General features: G+C 45.3%; 1 protein-coding gene across 1 annotated transcript in view; it reads right to left on the bottom strand.

Moving 5' to 3' along the window:
* Positions 1–1,420: 1,420 nt before the first annotated feature.
* Positions 1,421–22,137, bottom strand: part of LOC147426886 (Cwf18 pre-mRNA splicing factor) — a 60,280-nt gene continuing 39,563 nt past the window's right edge. The window contains exons 2-4 of the mRNA XM_086498332.1: positions 1,926–2,055; positions 1,709–1,823; positions 1,421–1,621 (exon numbers count right to left, since the gene is read on the bottom strand). Coding sequence (XP_086354458.1) covers positions 1,560–1,621; positions 1,709–1,823; positions 1,926–2,055 — 307 coding nt within the window. The 3' untranslated portion in view covers positions 1,421–1,559. The remainder of the gene's footprint in view (positions 1,622–1,708; positions 1,824–1,925; positions 2,056–22,137) is intronic.

Here is a 22,137-nt window from a genome sequence, read left to right as displayed (position 1 = left end):
AGCCGCCTTATTTCTGTTTTTGACACCAAAAGTTTGCTTACAAGCCTCTATCATTGTGCATCATGTGCATGTGTATGCACGCATGTGTGTTGTAGTGTGCAATACATTATTTATATCAAAAGTGGGCAATAGGCAAATGGGTGAGGGTTGGGTGCATGCACCAGGTACTGGCAGGGCAAGGGTGTTTTTTTGGGGGGTGTATTGCTTGCATAGAGCCGACTTTGAAATCGAACAAGAATGACTTCAACCCGTGAACAAGGATATTGCAAGCTCATCATTGGTCTAAACGTGCCCACCTAGAAGCTTTGAAGGGTCATGTTAAAAAAGCCAGGACATACCCATAGACATAGATGATAGGTGGTGATCTGATTGAGTGCTTGGTGTCTTACTAAAAGGCCCTGATTGACGCCCTCCAGAGAAAACGTAGGGTTGGCCAAGCCATATGTGGAACGGCTTTGCTAGCTTGAAATCCAGTAAACATAAAGCTTCCAAACAACTAGTGTCACATGACCACATTTGGAAAGACCTTGCAAGGTCATCTTTGTCCTTGAGTGTCTCAATGTCTCAACTTCAAAGGTTTGTGGAATTTAAAGGGAATAATGGCACATGGACGACGATAAAAAGGGGATACCACTATTCTAAAATGAAGATACAACAGGATATGCATGCCAAATTTGAATGTTTGACAAAAAAACAAACCAAGAAACAAATCAGATGAGAGTAAATACCAAATGCTAACAATCAAACGAGAGTAAATACCAAATGCTAACAATTATTGCTAAAGAACGGTCATATTCATCCAGTTACCAAAAGAGAAGCTCAAAGGCAAGAGATAGAAAAGCCCAGTGTTAAGTGCCTAGAGTTCTTTACAGTTTCTTTTTGTCTCTCCTTGGCAAAACCTGCAGCCCAAACTCGGAACCGAAGCATAAGATAAGAGAGATAATATGCAATGCTGCCAAAGATTTGGACACCTAAGAACAAGGCGTTTGTAGAAAGACAGAGACACTGCCTTTCACTCTGGGTGGGTGGAGAGAGAGAGAGAGAGAGAGAGAGAGAGAGAGAAGGGTATTCCATTATACACAGGCTGAAACTCCCTAAGCATGCACCCTCCCTTTTGGCCAAAGGCAGCGAACAAAGCGAATCCTCAAGTGAGCTAAGTAGGAATTAAAAAACAAGGTCCATATTCACAAAGCAACATGACTGTATCAACAATCTCCGGCCTTGAAATCACCTTAAAAAACATACCCCAGCTACTAAAATACACGATAGAAAGCCACACTTCTGTCTACATGATACTAGCAGGTCAAAAATCAGCACTGCCACTAGAATTCAGACACAGCATGCTTCTTTGACGTACAAAACCTGAGCATGTATGCTACACAACCATGACTCAAAAGGCCCGGTTGTTCACAACTTTGCAGCCCAACCCATGGGAGGTTACAAATTTCACAATGTCACCACAGAATCGGTAAGTAACCCTTCAGCTTCCTCTTGGCAGGCTATCTCCCCTCTTTGTGCTGCAAGTTTCCAAGCCTTGTACTCATTGTTACCCAACATGGTCAATCTCTTTCCTCCATTGGCTCCTCAGCTGCAAGCTCCAGCTTGCGCTTTTCTTGTTCCTCTGCAGCACCATGAAACCATTAACTTCAACATCCCAAATTTCAATTCAATGCTACAAAATGAAATGAAAAAGTTCTAAAAAACTTACGCAATAGTTCGATCAATGCTCTCTGCGTGCGCCTTTCAAGCTTTTCCAATTTCTTGGCAACGTCCCTACGTAGATCCCAATTGGCCTTTTTTGGTGCTAAGCTCAGAAAAGGGTCCTTCACATGGGACAGATTATTATTTAGAGCTAGAAAAGGTAAAACATGCACCAAGGTTAATAGAATTAAGGTCGCAAGTATAGAAAGTGAAGGGACAACTACCTCTGTGCCATTTGCAACAGGGGCCGCAGCAACAGGATCATCAAATTTTGGAACGGTTGGTGGGGTCACTTTACTTTCATGAAACTGTGTGTCTCTTGGAACATAATTCCGGAATCTCACACTTTCCTCTCTGTAACAATTTTAAGTAAACAATTTGAATGCTACTTAAACAAGCGAAATAGACTTTCAAGACTCAAAAAGGATCTCTCCCTTCAAAAGTTTAGGTATCTAGATAATCATAGCCTTGCAGGAGATTCATCTAGCTTACCGTTAAAAACTCTCTGAACGATTCTCTCACAACTAATTGTTGTCCACATAGACATAATATGATGTATACAATTTGAACTAAACTGTTGTCTTGCACCAAAGAGAGATGAAATGTTATATTACCGTCTTCTAGAGGTCATATTGACCTATGGGACCAGAGAGTTACATCATGGTGAATCTGATACAAGGTCTGGATAACAGAAAGAAAGAAACTAACTAAACAGAAACACTACTAGAGCTGTAAAAAGTGGAGAGAGAGAGAGAGAGAGAGAGAGAGAGAGAGAGAGAGAGAGAGAGGGGGGGGGGGGGGTTCCTGAAGCTATGAACCTGCCTTCCGAGCCCATCGCGCTAGGTTCCTACCCTCATGTGAAGTCGTCCCCTTAAAGGTTCCCTATTGCAGCTGCACCGCCTGCTCGTCCTTGGCTGATGTTCTGCAGGGCTCAGGCAACCCGCCCCCTTAGTGCACGCCCCCCCCCCCAACAATCACACACACACACACACACACACACTCTGTACTGTCCTGTGCAGCTGCTCTTCCGTTCGCTTCTGTTTTCACTGGTTTCTTTTGCAGGTGTTTTCTCTCTCTTTAACTGATTCTTGCCTATTGCTTGCTTGGTTTTCCTGTGATTTGTTTCTTTTGTGTGTGTTTTCTGGTGGCCTGTGGGTCTTTTGTTTGAGCCTGAACGTGTGTGTGTTGACTGGTTTTGGTTGCTTGGTTTCCTTGTTTAGTGTTGGTTGGTCAGGTTGGGTCAAGGTTTGTGTAAGGTGCAGCGGAAGTGAATGTTGAACTTTGCTCATCTTGAGCAAAGTTCGGAAGTGAATGTTGAACTTTGCTCATCTTGAGCAAAGTTCAACATTCACTTCCGCTGCACCTTACAATATGCATATCAGAAGAGGAGACCCACCTCAAAAGGGGGGAGGGGCACTGTTTTAAAGAGAGAGCCCGTCTCTAGCTCAACACCCATGGCTGAATTCTACGATGGAGCTGCTTATTGCCCATTGGTTATTGATAGAGATAACTTCGTGCTTTTAAGCACTAGTAAAGGCCAAAGTGCCTAATAATTGGGGCCCTAGTGCTAATTGCAGGCAAATAGAGTGTGCAATCACACACACACTTGTGAAATTACCTCGATAATTAGAAGAGGAAAACCACCTAGGACCTTTGACTTGAGGGCCAATATTCTCTGGCTAGTATGTCTCCGAGCGCACCACCCATGTATAGGTTGCACTAAAACTGGGCGCCCCCCCGCCCAATATGGACTCCCTTGGGCACTCATATATATGAGGCCAGGGGGGTACTCACTTCTCATAGATATCATTTGGCAGTGTACCTGTTTCTTCTGCTCTGATAGTCATGGGAGGCTGATCACCCCCTCTTCACCATATCAACGTTTCTGTTGGTGCTCTCTCTCTCTCTCTCTCTCTCTCTCTCTCTCTCTCTCTCTCTCTCTCTCTCTCTCTCGCGCGCGCGCGCGCGCGCACACGCGCACTCTAACATAGTGTGAGGATTAGTGGTGCTAATCCTATATTAAGACTTAAGAACTTCATACTTAACATCAAACTGAGACTCAATAGACTGAATGTGTGTTTGATTGATTGAAAACTGAGTACAATAGGCTCCTTGTATAGGAGACCAAGAGACACAACTGAAAAGACACGTCTCATGGTGAAGAGACGCGGCTTTAGATGTAAAGACACATCCTTTCGGCGAAGAGCTGTAACCATTGGACAAAGAGTCGCAACCGTAGAGAGAAGAGGTGTGACCAGTCATCGAAGGAGTGTGGCTTTTGGCGAAGAGGCATGTCTCTTGAGCGAAGAGTCGTGACCATCCAAGCGTAGGGGTTTTCCTTGGCATGGCACTTTGCGTATCTACAACTAGGAGTGTATGTAATACTGCAACATAGTCACAATCGTGACATTCCCTCCCATTTAAAATGAGAGTCCGTGTCAAAGAAATGACTTTTGATGTCGATAGAACTCCGGAAAAGCATTGAATCTCCAATATCTTCAATTGTTGAGCTATCCGAAACCTTTGTCTTGAACCTTTGCTTCTTGTGAAACCTTTTTACTTTGATTGCTAAATCCCATGTCATTGCATTATTCAAAGACTTTTTAGAGGAATCTGGCATAATCAAGTGACTCCAACAAAGGATTGATCTTCAAAATCCTTCATGCGATGTAAGATTTCTGGTTTAAAATCTTCCAATAACTGCGAAATATTTAGAGAAGAGGAAATATTCTCAAGGCACTCTTTAGGTGCGGTAACTTCAACTTTAGTAATCACTGGAGAGGATTTTGGCTTGAGAGTGTAACATCGTCCAATAATGAATCCCAAAATTCTTCAGAATCATCTTCAGAAACTGCAACTTCATGACTCGTAATTAGCATATCATCATCCAACAAAGAATAAAAAAAAGCATAGTCGTCTTCACACTCAGAATCTGCAACTATGTCCTTATCTTTGTCTGGTAACGAAGTATCACTTGGAAAAACTTCTTCATCAATAATAATTTCTACATCTGCATCGGAGATTATATTTGTTTCATAATCCACTGTATCATGTTGTTTGACTTGTACACGTGAGGCTTGAATCACTCGTTCCGTAGGATAAAGCCCGTGTAAAATCAGTTCACGTCCATCTTTGAACAAATTGATAGTATGTCCTTGAAAGCTAATAGTTGGATCATATTGAAATAATCAATGCTTACCAAGAATCACTTCATAATAAGAGAAAGGCATGACTTCGAAATCCAATTGATCTGCATAAGTTTGAATCTCGAACTGCAATTGTCAAACTGTCTCATCACAAGTCAAAATTGATCCATCTGTTAATTCCACATCATATAAGTAAGATGTCTTCTGAGTTGGCAAGCCAAGCTGTCAAACTATCTAGGTGCTGACGAAATTATTCGAGCATCCGGTGTCCACCAAAATGTTGATGGAGCGACCATTGAGAGTTCCAACTTCCAAGAAGGCTCAAAACTTGCTTTGAAACAGGCTCTAAAACTGAAGAATTGCACTGAGCATGCTTCATAAGAATAGTCGTATGCTCTAAGACACAAATTGTATTGACAACACATTTTCCTTTATCTTGAGCAGAAGCTGGTTGTTCAGTATTCGATGATGTTTTCGCGTTGGAATTTCTTTTCATATTAGACGGATTTGGTTTCTTTGGACATTGACACCATCTACGGTCACCAACGCAAATTGTACATAATGATATAATCCATCCTTCTTTGAAGTCGAAGATGCATTTGACGAAGAGCCTTGCTGAGTAGTGGAACGCCAATCTTGAGAAAAATCACATCCTTTACCACGATCAAGCGGAGCATTTGAAGAAGATCTGCTTTGAGATTGTCGATCTTGAGAGTAGAACCTTGAAGTTGAATAATGCTCCGTTGCTTGCTGTTTGAACTGAAATTGTTGCTATTGACTTTGGCTATATCTTTCTCTGCGATCACGCTGTGAAAAGCGCGCTATTTGAAGATCTGTTCACCAGGGAGAAAATTCCGTGTAGGGCACCGATTATCGCCAAAACGCTCCACATAGGCTATTGCAGTATTCAAGGTGGTAGGGTTGTAATTGTGCACATTGTCCTACAGGTTGGGTTCGAGTCCGTCGATAAAGCTGTGAATTTTATCAGAGGGACTAAGGGTCTCTATCTCCAGAGCTAGCCTTTGGAACTCTGTGATATACGCGGCCAAGAAACCTGTTTGGCTCAGGTGGCGAAGAGAGGACCGTGCATAAAAATCCGCATTGGAAAGCTCAAACGCCTTGCAAATAGCACGCCATAATTTATCCCAAGAAGGTGTGTGTTTACCATCAGCAACCCGTCGGTGCCACCAAAGAAATGTTGTGTCCTTGAGCAGAGAACTAGCAAGTGCAACCTCTTTACTCTCGACCAAATCTGTGTCTCTAAGTAAAACCTCCATTTTGAACAGCCATTGGTCCAGCACGCGCTTGTCGCGGCGACCATTGTATGGCTTAGGCAGTTTAACATCCAGTTTCTTCTTCTGTGCAACATTAAAAATTTTATAAAGCAATTGAAGTTCACGATTGTCTACCTCATCAGTTGGATCTGGTTCGTTTGGTTCGTCCACTGAAGCTTCGGAAGAAGGTGTGGAAGAAGCAATATTAGTCGTCCAGAAAGTCATAGGACGACTCCAAGAATTGTTTTGCGTCTGCATCTGATCCAAGCAACCATGAAGTGATGCGAGGCTTGTGGAAAGTGTGGCCATCCGTTCCAAGAGTAAGGGCATTGTCAGATTGACCACCTCCGTCTTGAGAATTCGGCATGGTTACGCCTCAAAGGGAACTCAAAGAGATGCAGCAGCAGGTTCTGGGACAGGTACTCTGGGAGCTGAAAATTCAAGCTTTGGAGTCGGGGAATCGAAAGCACTACCAGGGTTTTTTTTTTTCTAAGAGAACAGTGTCCGGAATCATGATCACTTCGTGTTTCGGTAGAACCTCTTCGGGAGTTTCGCCTATGTACAAGAGGTAGGAACTTGTTTGTGGCGTCCGTCGACCATGCATCATGCGGGGGAGTGCGTGTGCGAGTGCCAACGCAAAAGAAACTCTGGCTGGGCTTTATATTTTCTAATGTAAGTCTCTTTGGATGCCTTTTTTTTTACTTGTTACTTGAAGGTGTGGTTTAACATGGTTTTAAAATCTATGGGGTTGGCCAGCCAAGGGAACTAATCAAAAGTTCTGGTTATGGTTTTAAAAAAAACTATGTACTGCTGATGTTTTACGTGAAAAAAAGGCCAGCGAAAAGTCACCAAAACAGCCATCGAAGAGTTTCCAGCAATTCAATCAACCAACGCTTCAGCCAGCGGGTAGTTTTTGTCAGCCCAACGATTCAGAACTTGCAGCCAGCGCTTGCAGAGGTCAACCCAGCATTTGCAAAATTCAGGCCAGCACTGCAAATTTCAGCCGAGCGTTTTCATAATTCAGCCCTTCGGGCTGTGTGGAGAAGGGTGCCGCGAAGGTGCAATTGCCTTGGGAAAAGGTGCGAGCAAGGGAGAGGTCGGTGGCCTTCTGCCGGGTCAGTGCCCTTTCGCATGAAAGGGTGCACGAAGTTCTCCAAGTACGCCGCACACACACATCCTTGCTCTGTCTTTACTTAAGCCTTATAGAATTGGAGCAGGAAAAATTCAAGTTACCTCATATGGTCATATGTACCATCTTTCTTTTGCTTCCATGCAACTCCAGGAAGGGGATAGAGTGTAGCGGCAAGGGTGAGAGGCTCACACCCTTCGGTCCCGAGAAAAAAATTTGCTCTGATATCAGTGTGAGGATTAGTGGTGCTAATCCTATAATTAAGACTTAAAACTTCATACTTAAGATCAAACTGAGACTCAATAGAATGAATGTGTGTTTGATTGATTGAACGAATGCCTTAAAAGTAAGTTAAAACTGAGTACAATAGGCTCCTTATATAGGAGACGGAGAGAGACAAATGAAAAGACACGTCTCATGGTGAAGAGATGCAACTTTAGACGTAAAGACACATCCTTTTGGCGAAGAGCTGCAACCATTGGACGAAAAGTCGCAACCGTAGAGCAAAGGGGTGTGACCAGTCGTCGAAGGAGTGTGGCTTTTGGCGAAGAGGCATGTCTCTTGAGCGAAGAGTCGTGACCATCCAAGTGGCACTTTGCGTATCTACAACTAGGAGTGTATGTAATACTGCAACATAGTCACAATCGTGACACATAGTATCAGAGCTTCAGGCTCTGCATGGTCCAGGCGCTACATCAACATCTCTCCCTCCCAAGATTAGATCAGCCAGCGTTTTTGAAAAGCATCAGCTGCTTGCGTTTTTGCTCCTACACCTGGCTATCACATTCTGGATGCCAGCGCTGGTCTTTTTGGCCTTTTTGGTTGCGGAAAACCCCTTCCCTACATCAACGTTTTTGCACCAGATGCACAACAGATCTGCGTTTTTGCGGATGATGAAGCAGCGTTTTTGTAGCAGAGGGGGCAGCATTGGGCCTTGCCCATTGGATCTTGCTATTCCTACACGGCTCGGCATCCGGTGCCTCGCCGTCGAAATTCCTCTACATCTCCTACAAATTTCAGCCAGCATCCACTGCTGTTTTATCTGTTTTCAGCCCTCCAACGGCTGTGCACACAGAGGTAAACCCTCCCTACACCCTCTGCACCGCTCCGGACCCTGCCGGGAGCGTACAAGCACGCTGAAAATCGCTGGACAGCAGCGTTTTCATCAACTCCCAGTTGTGTTTTTGGGTGGACAGTAGCCACATGGCTTGTGTTTTTCACAGAAGATGAAGTTACCTCCTACCAGGACACCATCCGATGGTTGTCGATGCGGTCTCTCAGTGACTACTGCAGTACATGGTATCTTCGACATCAGCTTGATCATCTATGAGCATCCGATCCTTGGGAGATACATTCATTCCAGCCATCATTCGACGGTTGCGCACTCCAGAGGGGGTGGTGACTCGTGGTTTGCTCTGGACACACCTATACACTCATCAGAGGAGTTCACACGAGATATGGCGATGCTCATGGCATATGGGATTCCGACATTCCCAAAAAAGACACCTCCATCTTGGGTGGATAGACACTTACCACTTGACCTCGACACGTTAGATCACTTGCTTATACAGGATCACCTACATGGACTTAAGGAGAGGATCTTGGATCTCTTTTTGGACAGGTACATTGCTTGGATCTACAGACTGGAGTGGGACTTCACTGCTTTGGACTCTCTTGGAGAGTTTACCCGCGAGATGCGGGAGATCACTCATCCCGCGACTACATTCCGAGTCACCCGGAGCAGTTGCTCTTCTACACTCCTGATCATTTGGATTGCTACCTTCAGAGTTGCTTACACTCACCCTCGGTAACCTGAGGGCAGACTTATCCCTCGACCTGAGCAATGGGCCACTCCCAACTCATTCACATTGAGAGCCACACCGAGATGCGGTTTGGTGGCGTTGTTGGCGCGGATTTTGTTTTGGTTCACACCAGAGGATTGGAGGCAGGAGATACAGGCCGTCACAAACGGGAGCGCATAGCAATCTACAATATATATTCGAATAAATAGAATTTATCACTTAATACTGAAGCCAGAGTATATAGAGAGAAATAAATAGAGAGAGAGTGAGAAGATCGACACAGTACTGGGGACTTGAAGGTAGGTTGTTCCCCCCCCGTAATAGTATCTTTATTACTGAGGAGAAGTCTATACAAGCACTTGAACTGAACGTATTACCACGTTCATTCTAGAATAAGACTTGATGGTTCCCGGAAGCCTTGGCTTCCTATTCCTAGGGTAAAACCCTATTCCAAGGAACTTCCGTTCCTTATTTCAAATCCTTGAGAACCAAGGTTCTCGCCTCTGGATCTCACCTTCCAGACTCAGGACATGGCATCCCTGCAACTCTTTTCCAACTCTGTTTCCAAAGTCTTCTTCCCGCAGAACAACTCTGCTTTCCCGGACACGAAATCCTTACTTGAGAATCCCAACTTCCGGATCACAATGTGAGAGACTACCTCTCTCCGATCCGTGGATCTGGGTACACTGATCTAGCTCTAGTTCCTCAGAGCGCTTTCTCCTGCAGAGGCTCATGCCTTCCTCTGCTCCTACTCCCTCACTAAGAGAAAGTACACCTGCAAACAAATACTTAAAGATTATAACATGAAAATCGTTACCTTCAAAGTCTCGACGCTCAAAACGCAACTCAGTTAACAATTCCCCGAAAGAAATCTCTAGATAGAAAATTCTCTCTTCCAATCCTACACACAAAAGAGGTGTGTTCCCGGGTTCCTTCTCATAAATCATCCTCGTCTACGACGTTTATGGGCTGAAAACAGAGAAAAACAGAAACTTGTCGCGATGGAAACACACTCCGTAGGCACTTCTTCGCGAGGGAACTCGCGCACTGGGTCTTGGAAACATCTGGTACACTTGGGGCAGCCATGGGCATCACCGGCAACGTCTTCTTTGCGGATGAAATCTGCAACAGCAGCATCTTCTTCTTGCAAAAACTGATCTTCCCTCTGAGAGAGGGCGTGTGATGCTTTTATAGCTACCTGGCCACGGCAAAGATAGCATAGCATTGCTGCCCGCATAGAGATCGCGACCGTTCTTTTTTTTTGGCTGCTGTTCTGGTAGAAAGAGAGAGACAGAGACACAGAAAAAAAAAACGTTGGATGATCTACTGCCTTATTTATCAGATGGCTGCCCACTTATTAAGTGGGCGGCCGGCATATTTTAAAAATAGTCTGAATCTACCCAAAAACTCAATAAAACCTTACAAGTTAAAAACAATGCTTTCACAGCACTTCCCAGGGATCCCTGGATGCAATCACATGCACAGTTGCAATGTAAACATAGACTTCCTCGCAGGAAAACATTTGCTTTCCCAAAAAGCAATTCCGCTTTCTCAGAAAGCATCCGTTTTTCCTCAAAGTTTCTGAACCCATCTTCATTCAAGTGCTTGCTTTTCCTTGTGCACAATTCTAACACAATTCGGCATTTCCTCATGACTATGGATATTCCCTTTCCGATACACCCGTCATCCACCTTGTGACACATCAAGAATACCCATCACCTAGTCCTTTCCTACCAAACTTACAGTACAATCTCCTTCGCGATGCTCTATGTCACCCATTCTATGACGCACCAGAGATATCCATTCCCGAATGGTCGAATACTTCTTCCCAATGCTCCCTGTCACCCATCCGATGTGATGCATCAGAAGTACCCGTTCTTGGTGGCCGTACAGATATTCCCGTTCACAGTGCTCCTGTCATTACTTTGAATGACGCACTAGGAATACTCTGTACTTGGATGTCTCCAGTGAGAAAAACCCTCTCACTTAAAATTCCAATAATTCATTTAAACTTATTTTTCTTGGTGTTCCAAGTGAGAAATACCCTCTCAGTTCAAAATCCAATAACTCAATTAGAATTATTTTTATGTCAGATAAAGCCAATTTAGCAACATCCGTCTCACTTATAAATAGTTGTCCTTAACTGTAGAGGTCCAATTGAACTGATCGGGGAGAAACCGAAAAAAGTCCAAATCTTGCTCAATGGTGAGTTGAGCTAGTCCTTTCTCAAAAGAGAACTTAAAAATTAAAATAAACAAAAATTCAATAATTGAATACTTACCTTACCGGTTCATGTCCTTCCTCTAGTACCTCGAGAATATCCTTCACCAATCATCAAACCTATGAGCTATGTAAGAACTCGTCATTCGCGTCTTTCCAACAGATCGAAAGTTTCCTTATCCGAAAATCTTTTAAGTCAATTCCGTCTTCTCATTCCCGAGAACAGTTATCCTCCTAGAAGTCAAGCTAGGTGTCTGTGCTTGCGCATAACCTTGCGCTATTAGTCATGAGGATATTAAACCTCTTGTGTCCTTTCGCATAGGGCATGTCGAGAGCATTAAGCTCATGTGAATCTTCCTGTGGCAGACAAAGTGTGCCATCTTACCAAAGTAAGTTCTTATTCCAGGCCTTTGCTTTGGGTAGGCTAATTGTTTTGATCAGAAGACCTTTGTGCATTGCCGCACGTCTTTCCGCTTTTTTTCTCCAGATCCAAAGTTTCCTTATCCGAGACTCTGTTAACTCGATTCTGTCTTCTCAAATTCGAGAAAAAAAATCTTTCTAGAAATCAATCTAGGTATCAGTCCTTGTGCATAATCCTGCGCTGTTAGTCCACAAGCTATTAAACCTCTTGTGCCCTCCCACATAGGGAATGCCCAAATCATAGAGTATTAATCTCGATGTCTTTCTTTCACAAACAGAGTTTGCGATCACCTTAAAGAAGGTTCTTGTTCCGGGCCGTCGCTCAACGTAGGCGAACGGTTCCAATCCGAAGATTCCTTGTGCACGGCGGCACTTCCTTCTAATCTTTTTCTCTTGCGAGTTATTACCACCAACAGTGTTTACTTGACGCCCATTAGCGTCTCTTCCTTACGGAGGCCATAAAAAAAACGTTTCACCTTGCAACAAGGTAGGATCAAAACGTACATACGGATCCGTTCTGTACCATACGGACGTACGATATGATCCGTACGGTATAGATCAATCCGTACAAGACACTTTTTAAGAATTTTCTTTTTGGAAGATAAGCGTGGCTGAGGGTTTTTGATGCATTTTTGCTGACTTATGGGCGACCAAACCAGTTCTCATTTGGGCTTTAATATGCTTGTTCAATCATCAATGTCGTCTAAACCTTGAAGTCTCTTGCAGTAGTTACACAGTATGTGGTTGTCTTGTAAAACATGTCTCTAAAAGTTGTTGCCCTCTCTTGAAATGTCCTAGAAAGTTTGGTATATTGAGTTTTTTTTACAAGAGTATGTACTTTTACGTACATAAAAAATTTTATTGTACGGAACAACGTACACATACGCCACGTACAGTACATTTGGTACCACCTTGTCTTGCAAGCATCTAGGACTGCTCACAAAATCTTAGGCAGATAAAATTCTAGCCAGACAATTTTGTGAACATAAGTTCAAACTCAGCCCACTTAAGGGCGAACCTGCTGTGGATATCAATGATGTTCTCCCATATGGGGTTAAGGTAATTCTTACCATTTTAAAGCGGTTGGCATGTTATACTCTTGCGAACATAATAGTTCGGCAACGTGTAAATGCTACTTGACCTGCTCATGGAGAAACGTATACCGCAACCAAAAGTTGCTACTGTAATGGTCAAAGCACATAGCGTACTCAATGATCAACAACCGTCTTAAAACCTCTTCTCCGTAGAGAAACTCAAATTCCTTCTACCGAACATACCTCAAATAGACATTCTCGTGTCGGAATACCCTTGCGCGCAAAAAGGCGCTCAAGAGAGTATAACAAACTCCCTTCGAGTTCCTGAAAAGGAAGTTGGTTCATCTCATTCTGTTCAGTAGAAAAAAAAATCGACTGTTAGATGAACCACCTTGGTATAGGTCTGCATCTTCCATGTACTCAAAGGTGTACATAATTCTTAAGCTGTGTTAGAGTTTTGGTAAACCTGGGAAATTACCTTCTCTTCATAAGATCCTTAGAGCGAAGATGCTCAACCAGATGATTCCTCTACTTGGTTCCAAAGCAAACCTGCTCATCAAAGAAACTGGGATTTCAAATCTCAAATTCCACAAGCACATGCCGTAGCCGGCTCTTGCTCCTTCCGTCATAAAAAGAGTGTGTTGCTAAATTGGCTTTATTTGACAGAAAAATAATTCTGAATGAATTATTGGATTTATAAGTGAGAGGGTTTTCTCGCTTGGAACACCGAGAAAATAATTCTAAATGAATTATTGGAATTTTAAGTGAGAGGGTTTTTCTCACTGGAGACATCCGAGTACAGAGTATTCCTAGTGCGTCATTCAAAGTAATGACGATAGCACTGTGAACGGGAATATCTGTAAGGCCACCAGTAACAGGTACTTCTGATGCGTCACATCGGATGGGTGACAGGGAGCATCGGGAAGAAGTATCCGACCATCCGGGAACGGACATCTCTGATGCGTCATAGGATGGGTGACATAGAACATTGTGAAGGGGATTGTACCGTAAGTTCGGTAGGAAAGGACTAGGTGATGGGTATTCTTGATGTGTCACAAGGTGGGTGACGGGTGCATAGGAAAGGGGATATCCATAGTCGAGAGGAAATCCGAACTGGAAAAGAGGAATATGCGTAAAGACGCAAGCACAAGAATAAAGATGGGTTCTGAGAAGCTTTTCTTAAAAAGCGGAATATTTTAACGAGTTTTCCGGGAAGAGCAAACGCTTTCCCGCGAGGAATCTATGTTTGCATTGCATTCATGCATGTGGTTGCATCCAGGGACGCCTGGGAAGTGCTGTGAAAGCATTGTTTTTAACTTGTAAGGTTTTATTGAGTTTTTGGGCAGGTTCAGACCAATTTTAAAATTATGCCGACCGTCCACTTAATAAGTGGGCAACCACTTAGAAAATAAAGCAACAAAACCAGCCAGCGAATTCTCTCTCCCTATTTCGGGTAGAACAAAAAAAAAAAAAAAACCCGACCGCGATCTCTCCGCGAGCAGCTATTCGTGCTGTGGTGAAGGAGCTATAAAAGCACCACATGCCCTCACTGAAGGGAGGTTGCCAACACTAGCAAGAGAAGACTCTGCCGCCAGAAGACGCGAGAGATCGTGAGACTAAGAAGCATGGAAGTCGCTTTTCCCGCGCAAGAGCGACAGGTATCTATTGTGGATTCGCCATACGAATTGTTGTCGTGTGTGTTTGCAAGTACTTCATCGCGAAGGAGAAGCGAGAAGGCTTCGGCCTACGCTTGGGAATTCCGGAAACGGAATTCGGAAATTGTCTGCGGAGTCTCAACTCCGAGTACAGACGGAAACAAAATTGAGAGCTTGTCTCTCGGATTTCCCTTACGGGAAGGAACGACCATCGAGTCAGAGATTTAGAACGGAGGGGTTTTCTCCGGTTCTTGTGCTTGTAAAAAGATTCTCCCTAATAAAGAATACTCTTTAAGGGGGGGGACCAACCCATCTTCTGGTCCCCAGTACTGTGTCGATCTTCTCTCTCTCTCTCTATTTATTTCTCTCTATATCCTTTGGCTTCAGTATTAAGTGATAAATTCTATTTATCCGAGTATATTTTATATTGTTATGCGCTCCCGTTTGTGACAGAGTGTTCATTCACTTGCGAAAAGCATTACCATATCTTCCCTTACCGAGTAAGGGGTGTAGGCTCATAGGGTACTCAAGCTTGATAAAAGCTTTTCTTTTCTTGAAAACTCGAAATGGTTTCTTCATAATGTCCTACCCGCAATAGCAGGTAATGTGTTGGGAAACTATCGGATACTAGATCAATCAGTAACCTTCCGGATGGTTGAGCAAACCAATTCATCGCATAGAACAATGTTCCAACTTGATGCTACTCTCATAAATACTCGAGAGTAGGGTGTACACTTTCAGCTTTTATTGCTGACTCCACCGTCTGCTGCAAAGTATTGCAAATGCGTCTACAAAATTCGGGCAAAAATCCTTGGTTGAATTCTTTCATCTTCCCTTCCTCAGAGAGGATCAAGAGTGGAGCTACCTTGGCAAGAGTGAACCACTACTTGCTTTGACTCGCTCGTGTTCCTATTGGGCAAACTGATTCCAACCTTCTTGGATGCCTTCCTCAAAAGGATAAAAAATTTGTCAAAAAATTCAGCCTTGAATTGAATCCAAGTCTTGTTGTAAGTTCCTTGCAAAGCTTTGGTATACCACCAAGTACTTGCAATCCCCCTTGAGGTGTTTGGTCACATGCCTCACCTTCGACACTTATGAGAAATTGCCGTTTGCAAAGGCAACTTCAAACTGTCGAATGAAGGCGGTAGCTTTCGGGACATCTTCCCTTCCGTCAAAAGTATCAAACTTGACTGGAGTGTTCCTAGGTGTAGAGACCTTCTTCATATCCTTTCCGAAATGATGGGATTTCTTGGCTATGGTTCTGGATTGATGTTCATGGATATCTTCTAGGTTCTGAAGCATTTTGAGCATTCCGCTCCTTGAATTTTCTAGGTTCTTGAGCATCATGCTCTTGTAGCCTTCTCAAAGAATCCCAAGTCTTGTGTCGACTTTTGCAAACAGAAAAATTTTCGCAACTCTGCGAGCTTTTTCCTGCAGGGCTTAGGGTTTCGCCTGCTTACTTCTCTCTTGGCTTGTCATTGCTCCTTTCTGTATCTTCCCACAGTTGTCCTCCTTTACAGAGAAAGAGAGGAGACCATGCTCTGATACCATTGTCACAAACGGGAGCGCATTGCAATATAAAATATATATTCGGATAAATAGAATTTATCACTTAATACTGAAGCCAGAGTATATAGAGAGAAATAGATAGATAGATAGAGAGAGAGAGTGAGAAGATCGACACAGTACTGGACCAGAAGATGGGCTGGTCCCCCCCCCCCCCCTGTAATAGTATCTTTATTACAAAGGAGAAGTCTATACAAGCACTTGAACCGAACTTCATGGTTCCCGAAAGCCTCGGCTTCCTATTCCTAGGGCAAAACCCTATTCCAAGGAACTTCCGTTCCTTATTCCAAATCCTTGAGAACCAAGGTTCTCGCCTCAAGATCGCATGGCATCCGTGCAACTCTTTTCCAACTCTGTTTCCAGAGTCCTCTTCCCGCATAACAACTCTGCTTTCCCGGACAAGAAGTCCTTACTTGGGAATCCCAACTTCTGGATCACAACTTGAGGGACTACCTCTCTCCGATCCGTGGATCTGGATACGAAACCCTTGGGCTGATCTGGCTCTAGTTCCTCAGAGCGCTTTCTCCTGTAGAGGCTCATGCCTACCTCTGCTCCTACTCCCTCACTAAGAGAAAGTACACCTACAAACAAATACTTTTTTTTTTCCGAGAAAAAAATCCTTCTATTAGTTAATGAAAACCGCCCATAGGGCTACAACCACCTCTGCAAGAGAGGGCTACAACAAACATGATGGGAAGACTCTCCCAATGAAAAAACAACATATATACAATGAGGCTACATCAAGAGATGGGAGGAGGGAAAAGCCACACAGGTGGACGGTAGTGCCATCTGAGCACACCCTGGACAATGGTGTAGAAAGGTCCAGGGCGCCAGAGTCGAAGGAAAGCCTCGCGTCGCTCCCACATGCGGTCGGAGCTGCCCTGTAGTCCCTCAAGCTGTCCTCTGAGAGTATGGATCGGCTCTAGCCAAAAGTCACGAACAGTCTCTGCTGGTGGCACAGGGCAAGCCTCAAAGATGCGGAAACAGTGGGCCCGCCAGATGAACCAAAGTGTCAAGCCACTGATGAGCTCCCAACACTCCTCTCTCTCACTGGACCACTCCTGTGGAGTAAGCTCTGTAGCAGGCTGGAGTGTAGGTCGCCCCCCCTGCATCACTATCATCCTGCTGGTGGAAGATAGCTCAAACTAAAGTGCCGGGCCCGTGAGGGTGGACCAAGCCACTGCCCCCCAAGTGTACTGTCGAGCCGTGGAGAGAGCAGGCATCAAACGAAGAACTCGTAGCCACACCTGCTGGGCCGAGGGACAGTCCCAAAGACAGTGACGCTGACTCTCCACCAAATGGTCACAAGCTGCACATGCGACCGAGAGACCACTATGCACTAGCCAGCTCCCTACTGCTATAGCTCTGTGCGACCAGCCACTGAAACAAGGTGACTCGCCTCGGCTGTCTGGAGTCCCACAACCTCTCCCAAAAGGCTGCCAAGAACTCGACTGTGAGACCCTCCTCCTGCCAATGACGTGCTGCAGCGGGGCGGGCCTGTCACAAGGCGGGCACCACGTGCCAATAGAAAAGAACAGACTGAACAAACTCTTCGCACTTCAATAACAACTGAACTGAGAGAGAGAGAGAGAGAGAGAGAGAGAGAGAGAGACGACACGCGACACGGAGTGGTGGAATTCCACCCCAGAGAGTATTGGCCCCAAACCTTGGCGCCCCTTTCGGTATTTCTTTATATTGCATCATCAAAGTACAAGCCAGTACTCCAGACTCTACACCTTCTCCAGGAAGCATGCCAGAGAATGAGCCCTAGCCTCATATTTAAAGGCCCTTGGCCTGAAAAGCAGTTATAGTAAAAAAGCCTTTAAAACTCAAAAGCTTCTGGTTCAAAAGCAAAGCCAAAAAGTTGCCAGCGCAATTTACGGAAATCCGTACAGCCTGCCACGTCATCATGTCAACGCAATTTTCGGAATTTGTCTGCTGCCTTAGGGTTAGGGTTAGGGTTAGGGTTTCTGGCAGAAATTAGGGTTTGCAGGTTTTAGGGTTAGGGTTTTCAGAATTAGGGTTTGCAGCAATTAGGGTTTAGGGTTTGCAGGTTTTAGGGTTAGGGTTTCCAGAATTAGGGTTTCAGCAATTAGGGTTTCTGGCAGAAATTAGGGTTAGGGTTTTCTGCACTCGGGCAACCACGTCATCACTCTGCGACACTTCCTCTGTTGCTTGTTCTTCTTAGGGTTTAGGCCCCTCGGCCGGTAGCTCCGTTCTTTAGGCTTTGACACGTTAGCAGTTTGTTACATCTCCCCTTCTTAAAAGAGAGTAATCGTCCGCGATTACAGCATATCTGCAAAACAACTCAAGTTAGCTCAAAAATTTCCGAGGGACATTCTGAGGGACAATCAGTTTGCTCTTTTTATTAAGGAGTTAGCTTCTCCTTCTGCACTTTTGATCAAGGACTTAGCTGCTCCTATCGGCTGTTTTGATCAAGGAGTTGGCTTCTCCTTTCGTCCTGATCGGAACTCTTGATATTCCAGCGTAGTAAAATTAGCCATCTCACCCAGACCGTACTGATCTTCCTCGGGTGTCTTGATGCACTAAAATTACATACCCAGGCAATCTCATCCAATTAGGAATATTCAGTGGTTGGCACATCACAATGCAACACAAATGCTCACATATGCATGTTACAAGACATAGAAACATAAAGCCGCCGATGAACACTCCCCCCGCATAACCTAACAAGGTCCGGGCCGGGAGATATTCAACGACTCCCTCATCACTCCTCCCGCATAACCTAAAAAGGTCCGGGCCGGGAGATATAGAGGCCTTTTACAACCAAACGCCCCCCAGACCGCAGCCTGCGTTGTTTGGAGGTGCTGAGAGTAACCACTGCTCAAACTTCTTAATACTCCTCCCGCATAACCATCCAGGTCCGGGCCGGGAGTCACAACAACAATTATTTTACAAGCATACAACCAAACGCTCCCCAGGCATCGGCCTGCGTCGTTCGGAGGTTTTCAAACATACAACGAAACGCTCCCCAGGCATCGGCCTGTGTCGTTCCGAGGTTCAAACAATACCAAAACAATATTTCTCACTTCTCCACCCAGGAGTAAAATCACCAATCATTGAAACCAGTATCAAACCAGAGTCAAACAATTCAAATCGGCACCAAAACAGGTTCAAAACAGATACCATCCATTTCAAACAAATTCCAAACAGGATCACCAAACAAGCTCAAACAGAACTCAAACTTAAAAAGCAATCTCGACATCAATCGAGCTCGAAAAGTCGACTGACTTTCCATCCTGAAACCTACACCAAAAATTAGGGTTAGGTTTCTTCCATAAGGTCATAGCCGAGCACAGCATGGTCCATCAGCTCTTGGACAAACAGTGTTTCTTTGGCAGTGATGGTAGTCCCATGATAGCAATCGCACTCGCTCTCCAAGTTCATCTACTCGTGAAGAGACATCTACTGGGAGATGTCGAGAAACTTCAAGTTATAATCTGCTAGGGTTTCCATGGCAAGCATTTCAGGATACCCCACTCTGCCAGAAGTTGCACTCTGAAGGAAGATGTCAGAAACCATATAACTTCGGGCAAAAAAATTTCTTGAAAGCTTGCCAAGTACTTGGAGTATGCTGCTTGGTAGCTGTAGAAATCAACATCTGCATAGCACTGCTTCTGAGAAAAACAGTGACTTGAAACAAATCTGGATCCCTCTCTTGCAAGTGATCTTAATTGGCTTATGCCCTGTAGGACACTGCGGTGAAGACGGGAGCGCGCCCGATGCGCGATGAAGTAAGGGTGGGAGTGGCTAATAAGTCTGGGTTGGGGGGCGAAGAGGTCCTCGAATAAAGCTCTGTCTGCTCTTGTAGGACCGGTATGCTTTCAGAAAAGCACACCCCTGATGCTCTGATACCACTGTCACAACGCGGGCACCACGTGCCAATAGAAAAGAACAGACTGAACAAACTCTTCGCAATAACAACTGAACTGAGAGAGAGAGAGAGAGAGAGAGAGAGAGAGAGAGAGACGACACGCGACACAGAGTGGCGGAATTCCACCCCAGAGAGTATTGGCCCCAAACCTTGGCGCCCCTTTCGGTATTTCTTTATATTGCATCATCAAAGTAAAAAAGTACTCCAGACTCTGCACCTTCTCCAGGAAGCATGCCAGAGAATGAGCCCTAGCCTCATATTTAAAGGCCCTTGGCCTGAAAAGCAGTTATAGTAAAAAAAGCCTTTAAAACTCAAAAGCTTCTGGTTCAAAAGCAAAGCCAAAAAGCTGCCAACGCAATTTACGGAAATCCGTACAGCCTGCCACGTCATCATGTCAGCGCAATTTTCGGAATTTGTCTGCTGCCTTAGGGTTAGGGTTAGGGTTTCTGGCAGAAATTAGGGTTTGCAGGTTTTAGGGTTAGGGTTTTCAGAATTAGGGTTTGCAGCAATTAGGGTTTCTGGCAGAAATTAGGGTTTGCAGGTTTTAGGGTTAGGGTTTCCAGAATTAGGGTTTCAGCAATTAGGGTTTCTGGCAGAAATTAGGGTTTGCAGGTTTTAGGGTTAGGGTTTCCAGAATTAGGGTTTCAGCAATTAGGGTTTCTGGCAGAAATTAGGGTTAGGGTTTTTTGCACTCGGGCAACCACGTCATCACTCTGTGACACTTCCTCTGTTGCTTGTTCTTCTTAGGGTTTAGGCCCCTCGGCCGGTAGCTCCGTTCTTTAGGCTTTGACACGTCAACAGTTTGTTACAGGGCCTCTCTCTGTGCTGCTAGTATATGACGTCCCAATCGAACAGTGTACTGAAAGAACGGGACTCCTGGGTGGTCTGTAGAAGAGAAGGGGTCCCTCCATAGCCACTCACCAGGATCCTACTGTACTCGTGCCAGTGGACAACACTCCCAAGCCCACAGCCTCCAGTGTCCAGTCTCAAGAGCTGCTGGGTCAGGGTCTATAACGCAAGTCCTCCCACCAATGCCCACTACTCGGATCCTCTGAAAACAGCACTCTGCTACCTGCGGGGCCTCTACTGCAACTCGCTGTAGTCGTCCCCCACCCTGAAGCTCGAAGAACAGGACTGGGACAGTCTCTGAGCAGGCCCTGACTGAGATGAGAACCTCCAGTCGTGTGAAGGCTCCCATCCACCGGGGTGCTACTGGCTCGAGAGGCGTGAGCCACTCAGCTGGAACTGACTCTGAGATGTCCTAACACATGCTCTGCACCCCTCTCATGCCCTGTAGCTGGAACCCCTGCACCTCCTCTGACAAACCTGAGAACTCTAGCCAGTCACCTAGAGAGCACGCTGGACCTGCTGCCATGGGACCCCAGGAAACATGAGGCCGACTACCAACCAAGTGGCCTCTCTGAGTGCTAACCATGGGGTTCCAGACGAGGGGCTGCCGTAGGCGCTCCTCCGTGCACGTCGGCTGTCTCTGCTCCAGGCCACGCCGTAAGAGCTCCCAAGATCGAAGCAAACTCACAGCGAAGCGGTCCTCCAATCTCCTGCTCAAACCAACTCTGCGCATCTCTGTAAAGATCCATCTGGTCGAAGGTTGCCAAGGGCCTCCTGACTGAGGCACCCTGGCACGAAGCCACTGTAGCAAGAACTCCTTCCAGGGCTCCTCACCTGGAAGAAGTCCTCTAACGATGAACTTCCCAAGAAGGGCTTTGCTCTGCTGTGCTGGATCAATGATCCCAAGCCCTCCTTGAGAACAAGGAAGCGTGATGACCTGCCAAGCCACCTTGGCTCGGGCTATCTAAGTGTCACGTCCTGACCAAAGGAAGTTCCTGATCAGCCTCTCTACCTGGCTGATACAAGAACTCGAGAAGATCCAGCAAGAAGTGATGTACCACATAGTCGCCAACAACACCTGGTTGGCAACTACTACTCTGCCAGTCAGAGAAAGTCGTGCTGAGCTCCAATGTAACAACTTTCTCCTGATAGACAGGAGAAGGGGAGCAATCTGCTGCTCGAGAGACAAGTCCAAACCAACCTGACAACCCAAGTACCGAACTGCAGTCCTTGGGGGAATCCACCTGAAACCCTCTCCTGGCATCCAATCTGGCACAGGAGCACTACCAATCGAGAAAGCCACTGTCTTTCTCCAGTTGATCAGTGCGCCCGATGCACAACGGAAGGTCTCCAAAGCCTGCTCACATCTGTGAAGATTGGCCTCCTGGCCATCTAAGTACAAGGCTGAGTCATCGGCAAACTCAGCATCTAGTACCTCATCTCCCC

Source organism: Adiantum capillus-veneris, chromosome 24 (genome assembly GCF_014529385.1).
Source record: "Adiantum capillus-veneris isolate H3 chromosome 24, ASM1452938v2, whole genome shotgun sequence".
NCBI classification, from domain to species: Eukaryota; Viridiplantae; Streptophyta; class Polypodiopsida; order Polypodiales; family Pteridaceae; genus Adiantum; species Adiantum capillus-veneris.
Note: the sequence above shows the minus strand (reverse complement) of the source record. Positions and strands in the feature narration are given on the sequence as shown.